Source organism: Bison bison, unplaced genomic scaffold (assembly GCF_000754665.1).
Source record: "Bison bison bison isolate TAMUID 2011002044 unplaced genomic scaffold, Bison_UMD1.0 scf7180017864349, whole genome shotgun sequence".
NCBI lineage: Eukaryota > Metazoa > Chordata > Mammalia > Artiodactyla > Bovidae > Bison > Bison bison.
In genome coordinates this window covers 9,298,612-9,318,604 of record NW_011494921.1, presented here as the reverse complement: position 1 = coordinate 9,318,604, position 19,993 = coordinate 9,298,612, and the positions used below count along the sequence as shown (strand labels likewise).

The 19,993-nt window shown below is 38.7% G+C and overlaps 1 protein-coding gene across 1 annotated transcript in view; it reads left to right on the top strand.

The window, feature by feature from the left end:
- DCC (DCC netrin 1 receptor) overlaps nt 1–19,993 on the top strand; it is an 838,683-nt gene that overhangs the window by 767,636 nt on the left and 51,054 nt on the right. Inside the window, exons 25-26 of the mRNA XM_010854834.1 lie at nt 3,256–3,411; nt 12,528–12,740. Coding sequence (XP_010853136.1) covers nt 3,256–3,411; nt 12,528–12,740 — 369 coding nt within the window. The remainder of the gene's footprint in view (nt 1–3,255; nt 3,412–12,527; nt 12,741–19,993) is intronic.

Here is a 19,993-nt window from a genome sequence, read left to right as displayed (position 1 = left end):
TCATTCCTTCCAAAGAAATCCCAGGGCTGATCTCCTTCAGAATGGACTGGTTGGATCTCCTTGCAGTCCAAGGGACTCTCAAGAGTCTTCTCCAACACCACAGTTCAAAAGCATCAATTCTTCGGCACTCAGCTTTCTTCACAGTCCAACTCACATCCATACATGACCACTGGAAAAACCATAGCCTTGACTAGACGAACCTTTGTTGGCAAAGTAATGTCTCTGCTTTTCAATTTGCTATTTAGGTTGCTCATAACTTTTCTTCCAAGGAGTAAGCGTCTTTTAATTTCATGGCTACAGTGACCATCTGCAGTGATTTTGGAGCCCCCCCAAAAAATAAAGTCTGACACTGTTTCCACTGTTTCCCCATCCCATTACTTAACCTCCTTAAAAAAGAGTTAGTCCTCATTACCAAAACAGTCAGTCAAAACTTTCTATCTGAAAAAAGACCTGGGTTCATTTTTCAATTAAACATGTTAATATGCACTTTAAGGAGTGTTATAAATATACTGAAATTAAATTCTCAAATGCAGTTTTACATATATATGTGTGTATATATATACACACACACCCCCTCCCTCTTGAGCCTCCCTCCTACCCCCGTTCCCGCCCTCTAGGTTATCAGAGCACCAGGCGGGGGGCTCCCTGTGCTATACAGAAGCTGCCCCCTAGCTATCTATTTTACACATGATAGTATATACGCGTGTGTGTTCAGTTGCTGTGTCTCTTTGCGACCCTGTGGATTGTAACATGCCAAGCTCCCCTGTCCATGGGATTCCCCAGGCAAGAATACTGGAGTGGGCTGCCATTTCCTTCACCAGGGCATATTCCTGGCCCAGGGATTGAGCCTGGGTCTCCTGCATTGCCGGTGGATCCTTGACCACTGAGCCCCGGGTGAAATGTATCCATGTCGGTTTTGTTTTCTCGATCCGCCCCACCCTAGCCTTCCCCTCTCTGTCCGCTTGGCTGTTCTCCGGGTGTGTGTCTCCATTTCTTCCCTGCAAATAGCTTCATCAGTACCATTTTTCTAGATTCCATATATATGCGTTAATATATGATATTTGTTTTTCAGTTTCTGATTTACTTCACTGTGTATAACAGGCTCTAGGTTCATTCACCTCACTACAACTGATTTAAATTCATTCCTCTTTATGGCTAAGTAATAGTCCATTGCATATATGTACCACATCTTCTTTATACATTCATCTGTCGATGGACATCCAGATTGCCTCCATGTCCTGGCTAGTGCTGCAATAAACACATTTTGGGGTACATGTGTCATTTTGAAGGAACGTTTTTAATTTAAAGTGCTATGTATTTCATGTAATTAATCTGCATTTTTAAGTCAAAATATTTTAAAAATCTGTTTGTAACCAACAATAATGCAGTGTAATTTGTATCTTGATGATGAAATTACTAGGTAAAAGGAATGTGATTTAAAAAAAAAAAAAGATTTTACTTTGATAAATGTACACTGCTGTCCATGTTGAACTTCAGCAACTGGCCTTAGGGTATAACTAAATTAAAAAATCATAATATAAAATAAATAATTCATTAATTTTTTAGATAAGAATATGCTGTTGAAATTGATCATTCCAGCGGCTAGCTTAATTTTTATTTTTTGTTAATAAAAGGTAGAACATGCTAAACATTTTATAAGATGAAGATTGACTTACACTGAGAGTAAGTATTTCATAATATGATACAGTTCAGTTCAGTCACTCAGTCGGGTCTGACTCTTTGTGACCCCATGGACTTCAGCACGCCAGGCCTCCCTGTCCATCACCAACTCCCAGAGTTTACTCAGATGCGTGTCCATTGAGTTAGTGATGCCATCCAGCCATCTCATCCTCTGTCGTCCCCTTCTCTTCCTGCCTTCAATCTTTCCCAGCATCAAGGTCTTTTCAAATGAGTCAGCTCTTTGCATCAGGTGGCCAAAGTATTGGAGTTTCCACTTCAGCCTCAGTCCTTCCAATGAATATTCAGGACTGATTTCCTTTAGGATGGACTGGTTGAATCTCCTTGCAGTCCAAAGGACTCTCAAGACTCTTCTCCAACACCACAGTTCAAAAGCATCAATTCTTCAGAGCTCAGTTTTCTTTATAGTCCAACTCTTACATTGATACATGACTACTGGAAAAACTATAGCCTTGACTAGATGGACCTTTGTTGACAAAGTAATCTCTCTGCTTTTTAATATGCTATTTAGATTGGTCATAACATTTCTTCCAAGGAGTAAACGTCTTTTAATTTCATGGCTGCAGTCACCATCTGCAGTGATTTTAGAGCCCCCCAAAATAAAGTCTGCCACTGTTTCCACTGTTTCCTTATCTATTTGCCATGAAGTGATGGCACCAAAACAGATTGATTATATTCTTTGCAGACAAAGATGGAGACACTCTATACAGTCAGCAAAAATAAGACCGGGAGCTGACTATGGCTCAGATCATGAACTCCTTATTACCAAATTCAGACTTAAATTGAAAAAAGTAGGGAAAACCACTAGACCATTCAGGTATGACCTAAATCAAATACCTAATTCATAATGTGATACCACTGAACGGGCATTTGAACAATGGAATCGGACAATGCTCAATAAACCTAGAAAATATTGTGTAAGATACCATCTGTAGGTTTAGACCAATGTAACTTCAAACATGTTTTGGTATTTCAGAAAACATTCAGTTGCATTTAAATCAATGTGTCACTAAGTGGTACTACTTCAGCTGCTTGGAAGTATTTTCTATTAAATATAAATCCTTAGTGTGAGCATTTAGAGTATACTTTCATATTCTCTCTCCAGACTATAGATCGCCAAAGCCTTACTTTCCTTCACAGAATTAATAGAAAATCCCCACTTTTTTAGCGCGCTCTATATAATATATTCCATTTCTGAATAATCTAATGTTTCTAACATCATCATTTTTGCCTAGAAGAAAGAATAAGATGAAAACAAAACTAAACCAAATAAAGACCAGGGAGCCGTAAGGTGGCCTATGAATCACTTCTTTGTTTGAAACCATGAAAAATTTTAAACCTCAGGGTAATTCTTGCTGGTGAGATTCTTGAAGAGTGAGTTGTCTTTTCTGAAGTGAGAAAGGGACTTTCTAGAAAGAGAGGTAAGTAAAGGAACCTACATGAAACTATGAGGAGCATCCATGGATTTGAACATGTGAAAATGTAGCCATTTCCTTTTTGCTTGTTCGGCGGATGCATGGGATTGAAAATATTAACGACAACACCTTTGTTTTGCAGCTGTCGTGAGTGCCATCCCTGTGCCAACCCTAGAAAGTGCCCAGTACCCAGGAATCCTTCCATCACCCACGTGTGGATACCCCCACCCACAGTTCACCCTCCGGCCTGTGCCATTCCCAACACTGTCAGCGGACCGAGGTTTCGGAGCAGGAAAAAGTTAGTGGATTGCATTTTCCTTTCTTTTTACCGAGAACAGACGAATAAGATCAATAAAGTCTTGTCAAGTGTGTAGCATTTTGATGTTCTTATCCTTTGTAAAGAGGGATTCAGCTGTGACCTGAGTGCTAGAATTTTCTTTTTCAGCATGGTCAGTTTTTTGGACCCTAAACATGTATTGGGACTGATTTTCTAGGAGTCTTTCCACAGTCTGTTGCACTGACAATGTGAAAAGTTGTGAGAAAACAAAGCTGAACGGGCCCAGTAAAACAGCAACGTGATGGGTGCTGGAAATTAATGTGTTCTGTTAAGCGGGAAGTGAATACGCAAGTGACTGAACTCCAGCATATTCTCACTTAAGTGTCTGTAATAATTGAAGATGTCTCTTTGATTTCCCTTATGAACCAATACCTGTATGAAAGTTTTAGCTTTCTTTAGTTAAATCAGTCATTTGCAACACCATGGATAGACCTTTTTCATTTTTAACTTTTAAGAAATAACTATCGGAAATAAAAAATTTTCCAGACTAATATTTCACCTGTTTTTATGTATGTGTTTTTCCAGCTTTAATGGGAATAGTAGGCATTGAACAGTGTGTTGTGTGTGTTGATTTGATATACTTCTCTGTTGCAAAATGATAATCACCGTAACCTTAGCCAGCACCCCCATCCATGGCACATAATGAGCATTTCTTTTTTGTGGTAAAAACATTTGAGAGTTACTCTCTTAGCAACTTCTGAGGGTTTAACACAGTATCATTAACTATAATCACTCCTCTGTCCATGGGATTCTCCAGGCAAGAATACTGACGTGAGTTGCCATCTCCTCTTCCAGGAGCTCTTCCCGACCCAGGTCTCCTGCTTGCAGGCAGATTCTTTACTAACTGAGCTATGAGGGAAGCCCATTCTATACATTATATCCCCAGAATTTATTCATCTTCTCACTATAAGTCCGACCAAATATGTCCTTTCTTCCCTCATCTCCCAGTCCCGGGTAAACCTTGTCCTAGTTTCTATGTCTATGAGTTTGGCTTTTTTAGATTCCAAATATAATGTTTGTCTTTCTCCATCTGACTTATTTCACTCAGCATAATGCCTTTAATGTCTATCCATGTTGTTGCAAATGTAAATGCCCTATTCATGGCTAAATAGTATATATGTGTGTGTGTATACATTTTATATGTATCTCACATCTTCTTTGCCCATTCATCCTTGATGAAAACTTACCTGTTGCCATGCTTTGGCTATTGTGAATTATGCTGCAAAAAGCACGGGAATCTCAGCCATAAAAGGGAACAAAATGGGGTCATTTGTAGTGATATGAATGAATCTAGTTTTACTTACAGAGTGAAGTAAGTCAAAAAAAGGAAAACAAATATTGTATGTTAACACATATATATGGAATCCAGAAAAATGGTACTGATGACCCTGTTTGCAGGGCAGAAATAGAGACACAGATGTAGAGAATGGACTTGCAGACACAGCAGAGGAAGGAGAGGATGGGACGAATTGAGAGAACAGCTTTGAGAGAGATATATATATAGTATGTAAAATAAATAGCTCATAGGAAGCTGCTATATAGCACAGGGAGCTCAGCTCGGTACTCTGTGATGTCCTAGAGGGGTGGAATTGGGGGTGTGTGGGAGGGAGGTTCAATAGGGAGATGGTATAGTATACTTACCGCCGATTCACACAGTTGTACCACAGAAACTAACACAACATTGTAAAGCAAGTGTGTGTTAGTTGCTAAATTGTATCCAACTGTTTGCAACCCCATGGACTATAGCCTGCCAGGCTCCTCTGTCCACAGGATTTCCCAGGCAAGAACACTGGAGTGGGTTGCCATTTCCTTCTCCAGGGGATCTTCCAAACCCAGGGATTGAACTTGCATCTCTTGCATTGGCAGGTGGATTCTTTACCACTGAGCCACCTGGAAAGCACCTGGAAAGCAATTATCCTCCAAATTAAAGAAATAATATTAAAAATAGTTGGCAAAAGAAATGCATGGGAGTGCAGAATCTCTTTGATATCCTGTTTTCATTGCCTTTGCCTATGTATGCAGAAGTGGGATGGCTAGATTATATGGTTGTACAATTTGTAATTTCCTAAGGTACTTGCATACTGTTTTCTATAGTGGCTACATCATTTTATATTTCCACCAACAGTGCAAAAGTGCCTTCCTTCCTCCACATCCTCACAAACACTTAGCTCTTTTTTATTTTAGCCATGGTAACAGAGGTGAGGTGGTACCTTGTTGTCGTTTGATTTGCATTTCCCTAGTGATTAGTAATGTTGAGCACCTTTTCATGTATCTGTTGGTCTTTTGTATATCTTCTTTGGAACAATGTCCATTCAATTCCTCTGCGCATTTTTTTAATCATGGTGTTTGTGTTTTTGTTTTTGAGTTGTGTGAGTTTTTGTATATTTTGGATATTAACCAGTTAATCAGATATTTGATTTGTAAGAATTTCCTTCCCTTACCTTTTCATTTTCTTTCTTTATAGCCACATTTTAATTGGATATAGTTCCATTTACTTATTGTTGCTGTTGTTGCCTTTGCTTTTGGTATCAAACCAAAAAAAAAATCATTGCCAAGATCAATGTCTAAGTTTTCTTCCAGGAGTTTTACAGTTCTTGGTCTTATGTTCAAGTCTTTAATCCAGTTTATTTTTGAATATGGTACAAGATAAGGGTTCAGGTTCACTCATTCACAGTGACTATTATTCAGTTTTCCCAGCACCTTTTATTGAAGAGACTGCTCCCTCCCCTTGGTGTATTATTGGATTTCTTTTTAAATATTAGTTGATTTTATACTTGGGGATATATTTAGGCTCGCAGTTCTGTCCCTGAGGTCTATGTCTGTGTTTAGGCCAATACTATACTGTTTTAATTACTATAATTTTGTAGTATAGCTTGAAATCAGAAACTATGGTGCCTCCAGCTTTGTTCTTAGGTTTACTTTTGGTTCATAAGTTCCATGCAGATTTTAGGTTTTTTTTTTTTTTTTTTCTTTTTCTATTTCTGTAAAGATTACATTGGGATTACAGTAGGGATTGATTGAATATATAGATGGCTTTGGGTAGTAGTTTTAACAATATTAATTCTTCCAACCCATGAACACAGACTATCTTTCCATTTTTTGTGGCTTGTTCAATTTCTTTTATCAAAGTAGTAGATTTCAGTATACAACTGTTTCACTTCCTCAGTTAAATTTATTCCTAAGTATTTTGTTCTTTTTGATGCTCCTGTAAATGAGATTGTTTTCTTAATTTCTCTGATAGTCTGTTGTTAGTATATCAAAATGCAACTGATTTCTGTATATTGATTTTGTATCCTGAGAGTAGTATTTGTTTCAAAGAATGTACAAATGGAGAGAGATTCTCAAGCTATTATATGCGCCCTGGTGATTTTTCCTGTGCTATTTGGCTTTTTTCCCCTTCAAGCACAGCATTTTAAAATCGATTTTATGGCATTCTTCTCTTAGTTACGAACAGGTGACTCAGCATCTCCTGTGAGATAGGATATTTCGTAATAGATAAGATGGTAACAGCAATAAAATATATTTGTGGAGTAGCTATATTTTTTCCAAGCCAACAGGGACAGCTCTAAGAAATCATAAATTGTCTAGATGTAGCAAGGTTAGGATTAAAAGGCATCAAAAATCTGCCAAGAGAGAATTAGATTTATTTTTCTTCTTCTCACTGCACATCATGTCTAGAGAATAGAGTTGTGTGCAAAAACTCAAAGAAAATAAGTCCTCCAGACCACATTGAAGGAATTTAAATAAAGGTGTGAGAAGTCCAACACCTCCAAATTTCTGAATCCCAAAACAACTAGGACGATAATTGTAGTCAAAGGATTCAGATCACACAAGTCCCTTCTTCAATTTCTGAATTGCACTACCCCCAAGAGAAGAGAGGTTTACAGTTTTAGTTTAGTTTTCTTCTCATTGCTTCATTGTTCATTTATACTCTCTTACTGTAAAAGGAAGTGTCAGAATGGCCTTTATCTGTTCATTCCAGCAAGACTGAGATAGCCAAAGTTCACTACTTTGTCCAAAACTGGAAATTAACTATTTCATTCGTGGGTGTTCCCGTAAATTCTTTTCCATTTTTAAAAGCATCATCTCCTTCTGAAAACCCAACATCCCATTGACTCCTTCCTTTCTCTCCTGATCTGGTACAGCATGCAAAACTGTCTCATTAAACCATGGGGAAAAGGATTCCAGAAGTTAAATTTCAATGAAAAGGAAAACAACTGAACTAGTATAGAATTTCGTTCCATCTGTGGTTAAGGATCACAGATTCGTTTATTCCTTTGTTTAGTCTCAAACCACTGTGCTGCAGGATTTTGACAGTGGACGAGGCTATGCGTACCTGGGGTCAGAGGGCAAATCTCTGTATCTTCTACTCGATTTTGTTATGACTCTGAAAACTGCTCTAAAAATTAAGGTCTCTTCTACAATGAAAAGGTGAAGCGGGGGAGTAGGGAGTGAGAAAGAGGAAGGAAGGAAGGAGGGCAAGCAGGAAGGGAGAAAAATGTAGTCTCCTTAGTTGATTTTTATTTTAATTTGCTTAAAAGTAATATTATTAAATACATTTAAAATTCTATTACTATTACATAACAGATAATATGAACATAAAATAGATCATGTATTATATGAATTTATGCAAATTAAGGATTCCTAACAGAATTTTTTGTTTAATAATTCGTGAACCTCATCTAAAATCAAAAGGCATTGACAGTCTACTCCTGGCCAAGATACCATAGATTTTTTTAAATATAAGATATATTCAGTCCTTCTTCAAGTATTTTTTTTGACCAAAGCTATGTGCAATGCAAAAGGGATAGGAACTGATATGTGTTTCCACGTGATTGCTTTGAAAAGAAATACATAAAACAAGCATCCTCTTTTCTAGGAAACTAAGTATTCTCTAAATCACTGTCAGAAACAGTTAACTTCTATCCATTCAGTATCAGTTTCTAAATGCCTTGGAGAACACTAAACATCCCAGTTCTGTCTCAAGCAGAAAACATTTCATGTCTCTGGCTGGAGATGTCTTATTAGTTACCTTGAAAAACAGCAAAAGGCACGCGTAGGAAAAGAAACATTTTGACTGTGGGAAATGGAGCAACTCTCCTTTCTCAAAAGTTATCACAAAGACCTTTGAGTTTGAGAGACTCACTAAATCCCTGCCCCCAAAAAGGACACTAATAAAGCTGAATTTCTCCCCTCCCATAACAAATGGAAAGATATAGGATACAGTGCATTTGCGTAACACATATTCGGTGATCCACCCAGAAAGGTTTATACAGTTGTGATGGACAAATATTTCTTCTTCCTTTTAATAGCTTCAGTTTTGCTCTTCACATCCGTGGGCAAAGGAACTGGCCATGGGGGAACAACAAAAAGAGATGTATTTTGAAAACTTCAAACAATCATCTGTAGATCTCTTTTCTACAAGTCAGTATAAAATTGGGGCCTCCATTTCCTCCCGTTTGGAACAGGTGCTAGAGGCGATGATGCCCACTGCTGTCTTCAGTGTTGGCATTGTCTCAGTGAGAACACCAGTCTCCTTTCTCCAGGTTGTCGTTCTCCCGTGCCTCTCTCCCAGATTGGAAATCAGTTAACAGATGGAACTTGCCATCAATAAAACCAGAACAGTGGAGTTCTTGGATCTTTCTCTAGGGTCTTAAAAAAAAACAAAACTAGCTATAAGGAATTGGGGTTACCCAGGATTACTGCATGATGTTGTTCTTCTGAGATTGAGTGAATTTGGTTCATGTCTTGAAGTGTCTTTGTTTAGTTATTCATCTGCTATATTTCTTTCAAGGCAATCTGAGATAGAAGGAAAATCCTCATTTCCGTTTTTACAATACTTTTGCCAGTTATTTTGTAGCAATTATTTATGTGTTGACATTAATTATTATAAATTGCCTTGAGATTTGACTCTGCTGTATAACTGTATGCTATTTGCACAATGAATTCCTAGTATCTCATTTGAAAATGAGTGCCTTGCCAGGACCTATTTGATTCTCACTTTAGTCTGTGAATTTCAGGGAGGCTGCACTTTGTGAGCGAAAGGAGGTTTTCTTTGCTTTTGGAGCTCTTAGCACGGCTAAATGTCATGTCAGAGCGCCAGTCTGTTTCACTTAGGTGTCCGGAAGCTGGCACCTGAACTGGCCAAACAGGCTCAGATGAAATGAGAGCTTTCTCCAGTGGAGCAGTTGCTGTTGTGTTTGCTGGAGAGTTTCTTCACTGCCTTAAATGTCAGCCAATTCTAAAAGGCACTTTTTTTTTTTTTTTGCTCTATGCAAAATGTAAGTATTATGAATCACCTATGGAAAACCTATACTTTGCCATTGTATTAGGTATTAAGCAAAATTAACATTTTGAACAAAAAAAAACAATCCTTTGTGCATTATTGATACATTCAATCTTAAGGCTGGACCCTCTCATTCCCACCTAGCACATGAGGTTAGGCGCTCTCCTCTTCACTCCATGGCATGAAACATTGATTTTGCTAAAGAGCTGGTCCAGTGGTACCAAACCATTATTACTTCCCTTGGTGCCAAGAACAAGACTGTGACGTTCCCAGTGGGAATCACAGTAGCCAACTGAAAACTTGGGAACTCAGCATTTTTATTTTCAAATATGTTAAAGAGAAGAGGAATGGTAGTGCCCACCTGCAAAATTCAATGAAGTCAACAGAATTCATGAGAAGCCTGAAGTTTTTAAGTAACTAAATTTTAGAAGACTAAAAAAATGCAAAGTTTTATCAAACCTATGATCAAAATAATATTTTAATATAGCTCTCTTTCATTTCAAAAATGTAGAAGAAATAGAAAAGAAAAAATATGAAGGAAGGAATGAAGAAAAAAGATATCAAAAAATATTACTATCTCTGTAAAGACTAAAGCAGTTTTTAGAAATATGATATAGATTTACTGCAATCCATCTTCAATAGAATTACAGCAGATTTCTGAGAAAAATCGTGAAATTTCTTCTCATGGAGAGGCATTTTTAATCTGATGTGCATGCATGCTAGTTGTGTCTGACTCTGTGACCCCATGGACTGTAGCACACCAGGCTCCTCTGTCCATGCAGTTCTCCAGGTCAGAATACTGGAGTGGGTTGCCAATTCCTCCTCCAGGGGATCATCCTGAACCAAAGACTGAACCCTCATCTCCTGTGCCTTCTGCATTGCAGGTGGATTATTTACCCACTGAGCCATTGGGGAAACCCCTAATATGATGACAAGGACCCTTTAATAAAAACTAGCCCTTTGGTAATAAAAGAAAGACCTCATCGTTGGTTCCTGCAGCTGCTTCTCTCAATCTAAATCTAAGAGATACTGTATTTTTACTTGGGCAATTGACCATTTATTCCTTTAGATTAAATATGAGTCCAGAGTAAAACCTGCATAATTTTCTTTGTTTCTAAAACTATATTCTCAGTCACCTAATTATACCATCCTGATGGAACACAAGTTACACGCATATTCCTCTTTCCCTTTACATTCTTGAAAGCAGTTTAGCTCCTTTTAGCATCTACCTGAAGGTCCCTTTCCCTTTTGTCTTTGAGAACCAGCATCACCGAAGACTCACCTTAATGTTTTCCTTACAGCCCCACACTTTAACCTTGAGATTATATATGCACATACATACATGTCCATATTTGATAAGACATCCTAGCATAGAGATAAGGTACCACTCTTCAGACTCTGCTTGCCATCAGAGTTCTATCTAGTTTGCTTGATTACATTTTCCTTATTTGAAGAAATATTTTATCAAGTCTTTGCCCATTTTCTGGTTCCGAGTGCTACGTGGCTACATCTGTCCTTGGCCAACCCTGTGTCTTTCCTCCTCCATCTTTGAATGGGGTAAGCCTGAAGCCTGCTCAGTGACCCAGAGGACCTCTAATCCTTTTTGAATATAGAAAAATGAGCTTTAATATCAAATGCCCTCTACAGGCACATTTCACTGTTGCATATCTTTTATATCTTTAATCTCCACCCCCTTCAGCATTATCAAATTTTCTGTCTCCTCTGCCCTTTGCTGACCTCACTGAGCCTCCCGGAGAGGTGTCTCAGAATTATCTCACAAACTAATTATCTTGAGATATTACCTGCTTAGAAATTCTCTTTCAAAGGTAAGAGATTATCTTCTATTGCTGCATTTTTTTCCACCTTTACCCAATAGTACTTTCTTAAGAAATAATCAGAAATATTCTTCTTTGATCCACACTTATACCTACTATGAAGCTCTGTTCATTTTCAATTTAACTTGGATCTGTTGACTGAAGATGAATGCACAAAGTCAAATCACAGTGTTCTTAGCATGAAAAACTGCCTGGCCAATATTTTAGTACAACTCAACTGTGTTCTTTGGAGAAAAAGGTGTGTTTCTACACACAAAATTGTCCAAATAGCCAAAGGCTGTCACAAACAACTATGTGAAGCCTCTTCAACCATAGTAATCTGAATGAAAATTACAAGGTTTGCTACCAAAGGGGAAAAACTGCAATTCTGCATTCAGGCAACTTGTTTCAGCAAAGTCATCTCGCATGTAACTTCTTAGATTGATGGGCATCTATTTTGTTTCAGAAGATAACGACAATGGTTATTATTTGCATCATTTTATTAGCAATGCCTTGAGCACCCAGTAACTCTGCTGTGTTTGATAGCTGACATGGCATGTTTAAATCACAGAAAAATTGGCATATTGGCTAGTAGATAATAATGCAGCTGTAGCCTGGTTTGGTACATTGAATTTCACTGACATTGCTACTTATGAAAGGAGAAATAACTCTCTTTTCTCGCTCCATCACTTATGATTGCAGGGCCCAGACAATTCAGGCAATACAGTCAGCACTGTGTATCTTTTACTATTCATCCTAGAAGATACAGGCCTCTCCTACTGGGTCTGTTTCTTCTGTTTAAAGGGGCAGTGCTTAACACGTCCCATAAACACAAGAGGATAGTGGGATGCAGATGTTCTTAAATGTGAAGAATAGATTGGCCACATCCTGGCACAACTCTCTGAACTGTTCCAGTGACTTAGAGAAAGCCCACTTTGTTGTGGAATAATGAATGGCTTCTACTGTGTTTATTGCAGCGGTGAGCGAAGGACCAGCCACCCAACAGCCACCCATGTTGCCCCCAGCGCAGCCTGAGCATCCCAGCAGTGAGGAGGCACCCAGCAGAACCATCCCCACGGCCTGTGTTCGTCCAACTCACCCCCTCCGCAGCTTCGCCAACCCTTTGCTACCTCCGCCAATGAGTGCAATAGAACCGAAAGTCCCTTATACACCACTTCTGTCTCAGTCAGGTAAGTGCCCATTTGTCTGCATTTAGAAGCTTTGTTCTTGGTGGCTCTGTGTAAGTGCTGAGGCTTCCTGAGAAGGCTCGGATGTATCTTTCGGATGCTGATCATGTGCCCAGTGCACTCGTGTCTTTGGCTGATTTTTGTGGTGCAGCTTTTAAGTATTTGCCTCATAAGCAGCTGGCTGATTTGGTGCCTTTCATTCCTTTGGAAAGTGATTCATTGATGCTGAATATCAGTTCAGTACTTATAATATGTGCTATAGATATGCCCAATAGAGAATACTGGACTTTCTGCTACATGGGTTGTCAGATTTAAAGCTAGACTGCAAAATTAGAGTTCAAGGTACAGAAGTCTGTGAAAATCACTTTTTAGAGAAATGTATGTAAATCTCATAATTATGTTTTGCTCCTTTCAATTGTCATCTCCCAGGGGTTCTTAGAGTTCCAAGGCCAGAAAGGAGCATCAAACCAGCGTAGAGTCTAATCTCCTAATTTTAGAAATAAAGAAATATAGAAATAATATTAAATAAGTATTATAAGAGTATATAAGAAATAACAATAAAAAAATAGAAACCCAAACTTAGATAGGAATCAATATCTGTGTTTCCTTTCTAAGAAATACAGATGCAGAGAGAAGAACCTGAGTCCCTAATTCCCAAGGCAGTGCTCATGCTGTTACCTTGGCTAGCATCCATTGGCTCCATTGAACCAGAGCTCCTTTTAGTTTCTGTTATGGATTAGGGAGAATCAGGGGGTACAGAGACTGGGGAGAGGAGGAGGAGGAGGAAGGAAGGTGGAGAAGGAAAAGAAAAAAGATGAGAAAGAGGAGGAGGGGAGCAGGGGAGGAGGAATAAATAGATAAGATGAAAGAAAGGTCAGTAGCTAGATAAGTAAGTACATAAAGAACTACATAGGGCTTAAAGTTATTTGGGATATCGGCATCATTCTTGACAACCCCAGCATATTAGGCACAAGACAATTAAGTTCAATAATTCCGTGTAAAGCGAGATGCCCCCTTAATAGACACAGGTAGCTGCATGGACCAATCAGCCATTGTACAGATACCTTTGAGTTAGTTCTGTATTCAGCTACATACCCAGAGAAGTTTTAGCCACTACATTAGTGCACAAACCTGCTGACACTAGGAAAAATGAGGCTGCAATTATGAATCTTAAATTTATACTAACATTAAGACTCTATCTTGTTCCTGGCATCACGCCGATGGATTTGTCGGTATCTGGTTTCTCACCATTCGTGTGGAGTCTAGTATGGCTGCTCAGCTACCCAACTCTGGGAGGTGGAGTAGAACCCAGGAGGGCTGCGGACCTCCCTCCCTTGAGATGCGAGCTGCCTGTCGCGCCTGGGCAGAATGGGGTCTTCTCTGACACACAAGTTCACTGTAGGTCATGGTTTCATTTCACTGGAGATGGCTCTTCTAGCCAAAGAAGGCCACACTAGGATTTGAAGCAAGTCAGTATTGTCCAATCTCTTCTTCTGCTAGCCACACATATATCCCACATACACATGATTTGGTGAATCCGCTACTTGATATTGCCCCAAAGCTGTGAGGTCTTTGCTATTTGAGACAGGAACAATTTGAAGCAAGAAAATTTATTTCAGGAAATTCCTGTGTCAAGAACATGCTGCCTGGTGATTTCTGGCTATACGCACTTTCCACTGAAATGCCAACTAAGGGAAATGATCTTGGAGGACACTGGTATTCAGGATAGATGGCAGGTTAATTGCGACTACTACTAATAACTAACCTTTATTGAACACGTGCTATGCGACCTATATGCTTCTGAAGGCTTGTAGTGTGCTATATGATCCTCAAATCCTTGTGAGGTTGTGCCTTTTTTAAACCTATTTCAAGGATAAGGAAATTGTAATAAAGAGCATTTAAATAGTATATTTAAATCTACACAGCTAGGGAGCAAGGCTTCTTTTCCCACTCTTTTTGATTGTAGAAAGCAGGGGTTCTGAACTTTTAGGAACTCATTTGTAACTCTTGGTTTATGTCTAACTCATTTAATGACAAAAGCAAAGATAATTTTTAAAGCCTATTAAATTAAATCAGTCTAAAGCTGATAAAAAGAAAAAAATGGGAAACATCTGAAATAATTCTGAGTTGGGAAATACCATTTTCTCACAAGGTTTGTTCCCTCGCATTTTGATGAGTGAGAGAAGATGAGAATTTTATCAGAAGCTTTTTCTACACCAATTTAAATGATTTCATGGTTTTTATTCTTCAATTTGGTACTCTGGTGTATCATATTGATTAAATAGTGGATACTGAAAAATCCTTGCATCCCTAGGATAAATCCCACTTGATCAAGGTATATGATCCTTTTAATGTATTATTGGATTCTGTTTTGTAGTATTTTGTTGAGAATTTTCACATCTGTCTTTATCAGTGATATTGGCCTATAATTTTCCTTTTTTGTGTGACATCTTTGGTTTTCATTTCACGATGATGCTGGCCTCATAGAGTGAGTTCAGACGTATTCATTTTTCTGGAATTTTTTTGGATAGCTTCTGAACAATAGGTGTTAACTCTTCTCTAATGTTTGGTAGAATTCACTTGTGAAGCCATCTGGTCCTGAACTTTTACTTGTTGAGAATTTTTAAAATGCTGATTCAATTTCAGTGCTTGGAATGGGTCTGTTCATATTTTCTGTTTCTCCCTGGTTCAGTCTTGAGAGATTGTACCGTTCTGAGAATTTGTCCATTTCTTCTAGAGATATTTAACTATTTTATCCTGAGAATACCAATTTTATAACACCAAGAAACTAAAATGCTGTAGTACTTTATATTGTTGATATTCTATTTTGAAGTAAAAGTGTTTTTATTTTAGGAACTGTGTTATGCAGAGAAAAAAAGATGGAAATGATATTCAGAAGTCCATTTTAAATGAAAATTCTGCAGTGGCAGTAATAGTGGGTTTGGAACACAAAATCTGGAAATAAACTGATGTTCCAAGTGACCTATAGTAACAAAAAATGACCCCCAAGTGACCCAGTGATCCCAATTTTAGAAAGAACACCCAATAAGAGGCAGAACAAAGCGCTTATCATGGTCATTTACTAGTTTTTTTTTTTATTATTATTCTAGTTACGTGAAACCAAAGCTGTCTAAAACAAAATATACTCAATGCAGCATGAATGAGTGTATTATATCTTTAAAAGATGGGTCAGAGAGGTTTTTCTTTTGTCTCTACACCTATTCTCTCAAATACTGAGCGTATTTGAAGAGCCTTTCTGTTCTAATGTCGTGTGGGCAAGATCTCATTTTCCTTTATTTCCCCTCCATATTTATAAGTCTACATTTATTTTAATATTGTTCTTATTTTAGTGGAATGATTTCTTATAAACTACCTTTTCTTTAAAATTTTCCAGTGTCTTTGACTTGCTGGGGGATTGATTTTGTATAAAACCATAGTTCCCCTTTAAATGCCATCCGCCCCCACTCACCTGAGGCCCACCCCCACTGTCACTGGGGCATTATTAAATGCCTTTCCCTTTTTGTCTTTCTCCATTGTCTCCCTGTGACTCCTGTTACTGCATGATTTTCAAATAAGTTCTCCCTGCATTGCTCCTGACACATGGTAAGTAGTATGCTGTTAAGAAAGGGCTGATGTTTACTTATTCTAATAGAAACAGAAAATTAGCAGACTGACAAATGTATTAGCTGTGACATTAACTACATGCTTCTTATTCTAAAAGATGAAATACTTAGAGCTTTCGACAAATTTTAATTCTCAGAAAATCATTGCTTGAGTCAAACTGATGGATGATGTCAAGTCTTTCTCTTTTTGGGTTAAAAACAATACCTCAAGTAATTTTACTCTGAGTTTCATAATAAAAGACCTCATAATTACTAATGAATTTATCTTTACTTACTACAAGTAGTTACTTTAGATATGGTAATGTGAGGCATCGCCGTAATTTTGAAATATCATACCCAATGAGAAGCCCCTTCTGGTTTGAAATCATTTAAATTAGGATCGGGGAAGAAGTTCTTTTTTCTTCTCAGGTTCCTGTGTATGGTTTTTCTTGGGCAGTATTATCGACCTGTGCCTCAGCTTGCCTCCCAAAAAGGCACGCAAAGCTATGTTTGCAGTAGTTTTATATGATTTATTTGTTGTTTAGTCACTCAGTCGTGTCTGACTCTGCAACCTCACGGACTGCAGCACACCAAGCTTCCCTGTCCTTCACCAACTCCCAGAGTTTCCTCAAACTCATGTGCATTGAGTCAGTGATATCATCCAACCATCTCACCCTCTGTTGTCCCCTTCTCCGCATAATGTGCAGCAATGGTATCCCTGCAGTTGCACAGAGATTTGCAGGATTTCTATAATAAATGGTAATTAGAAAGTCATCCTATTATCATAATGACTGACATTCTACCTCTACCTACCTGAAAACACAGATTATTCCATCATTTATGTTTTCCTTCCACGATTAGAAATTTAGCTTTACTACACTCAGGGAGCCTGGTGGGCTGCCATCTATGGGGTCGCACAGAGTCGGACACGACTGAAGTGACTTAGCATAGCATAGCATAGGGCGTTTTATGATATTTCTTACAATTTGATCATCACCTCATGATAAAGTGGTTCCATTTCTTAATGCTTCACCTATAGATGTGAATAACTGTGTGGTCTTTACACATATCAGGGAGGCTGCAAATACTACATTTTGCAAATCACAGATGTGGCCATATAAGTGATTTGGCTTAGTCTCCTTTCAGATTAAATAGAAAATGCTTGATGGAGCACTGGGCTTATGGCCTTATAGATCTGACATAAATTCTACAAAGGGCCAAGATAGGCTATTTTTTTTTTCCTTCACTAGTGAAAATTCCTTTTAGCTGTGAACTGATCAGCTGCACTTTAAATGAACCTGGATTAGGGGACCATTTGTCTTGCAAGGCTGTAATTCTAAAGGGAAAGAAAATGTGACCTCTTAAATAGTGACTTTTATATTGTAGTGCTGTTTTACAACACTGGTCTCCTGGAGTTCTTGCATCTTTGTAAAGCTGTATGCATGCTTCATTGTCATCCATTTACACACTGCATCTCTACATATTTTTATTTATAAAGGGAAAACCAGGACATCCTCTTTTCAGTCTTCTAGGGATCAATATGTCAGTGGACATGACAAGACCAAAACTCACTTCATTGTACTGCGAAATTGAGTTTGATTTTCCCTCTGCAAATTGTGGCATGTGCTTCAATTTGTCTGAGGGTTGGGGACAAGGAGCGGGTGGAGGTGGCTGACAGCGGGCAGAAAAGGCATTTGATTTGTATTTTATGGCTGGCTGGGAAATCATGTGTTCCTGCTATAACCTGATCTTTTTGGCAGGCCTCATTTCTGTAAATATGCTGTCACACAGAACTGCCGATAAATTACTGTAATACATTAGTTCAGTTCCTTCCCTGAGCCACATGTGCACCACCGTTGTGGGTGTTCATCAGGATTCCACCTGAGTGTTCCATTTTGCTGAAATCAGCCATGGGCAAAGGTCTTGGGGGGTCAGACATTCTTCAGCAGGTAGAACAAGAGGGTGACTTTCCAGGCCAGTCAGAGCAAATAAATCATTGGCACAGTTAAGTAGGAGAGATGTGTTGATTTGATGTTATTGGAGCCGATACCATCAATCAGTTTCAGAGGAGAAAATTACACCGCCCCCTACTATGCTGTATCTCATGTGTAAGCTCAGCTCTCTGTATGTTTTTGTTCTTTGTGCTTGGGCAGGGGGTTGCTTTCTTTGTAGGTACCTTCTAAATTGTCCTGTCCTCATGTCTAACAGATTAGTTTTTTAATAGGTGAAATTTGATTTGATTTGATTTGGTCTAGTCATTCTAAATTACTCCTTGGTAAAATGTAGTTGGCTCTTCCCTGGTGGCTAAGACAGTAAAGAATCTGACTGCAATGCAGAAGACCCAGGTTCAATCCCTGGGTCAGGATGGTGCTTGTAGTAAAGAACCTGCCTACCAGTGCAGGAGACATAAGTGACGTGTGTTTGATCCATGGGTCAGGAGGATCCCCTGGAGAAGGGCATGGCAACCCATTCCAGTATTATTGCCTGGAGAATCCCATGGACAGAGGAGCCTGGCGGGCTACAGTCCAAAGGGCGCAAAGAGTCAGACACGACTGATGCGACTTAACATGCACACAAAATGCAATTAAGTCAAATTTGCTTTATACGTCACCAATATTTGTAACACTGAAACCTACTTGATGTTTTAATAAAATACTTTTTCCTTTAGCATGGTGTTCCAGGATTTAGGAAAAATCTCTGCTAACTGCCTCAAAGAGAGGAATTTCTAGAAGCAACTTTAGGAAACTTTATAAGTAAGCCATGTGACTGGTACCTCACTTATAAATAACAAAACTGAAGCCCAAAAAGGTTAAGTGGCTCACCCAAGGTCAAGAGTTGAGCTGTTGGTCAAGTTTACAGAATTCAGAGAGATAGAACACTGAAGAAAAAGCAAGCATTTTAGCTAGCATGTAGTGATGCGAGTAGCTATTTTAGATTGACTTTTTTTTATACAGTTGGGTTTCTAGGATGATTCTAGTTATTAAATATCCCTCAGAAAGAATTGGTTGATAGCAGGCAGGTTGAATTATTTAGCTTAGTATCTGAGTAAATGTTTTCTTCTTTTATGTAGACTAGATGGAGAAAGGGAGATACTAAGCCAGGAACTCTGAAATAGCTCCTGTTAAACTCAACTGTCCAGCCTGCCAGATCCCTTGACAGTAGGGCAAGGGGCCAGAGAGCTGGCATCTGGTGCTTTCAGCACCACACACCATGGAGAACCATGGCTTTGGAGTCCAATCATAAAATTCAAATGCACAGAAGGGAGTGTAAAGCAAAGATAAAAGTTAACGCATGTGAGACTATTACTCAGATTGTGGGTCAGAACATGTGAAAGTCAATGAGAGTGAAAAAAGAAACGGCTGGTATTTTTTAGAATTTCAAAAAGCTATTGGGAAGAGGGGGCAAATGAGCACCATTGAGTCAAAATTGAGCCCTTTTGATCAAACTTTGGCACAATTAAAAAAAATAAGAGAAAATATTGTACCAAGAATTGTTCAGTTCAGTCGCTTAGTCGTGACCGACTATTTGTGACCCCATGAACCACAGCATGCCAGGCCTCCCTGTCCATCACCAACTCCCGGAGTTTACCCAAACTCATGTCCATTGAGTCAGTGATGCTATCCAACCATCTAATCCTCTGTTGTCCCCTTCTCC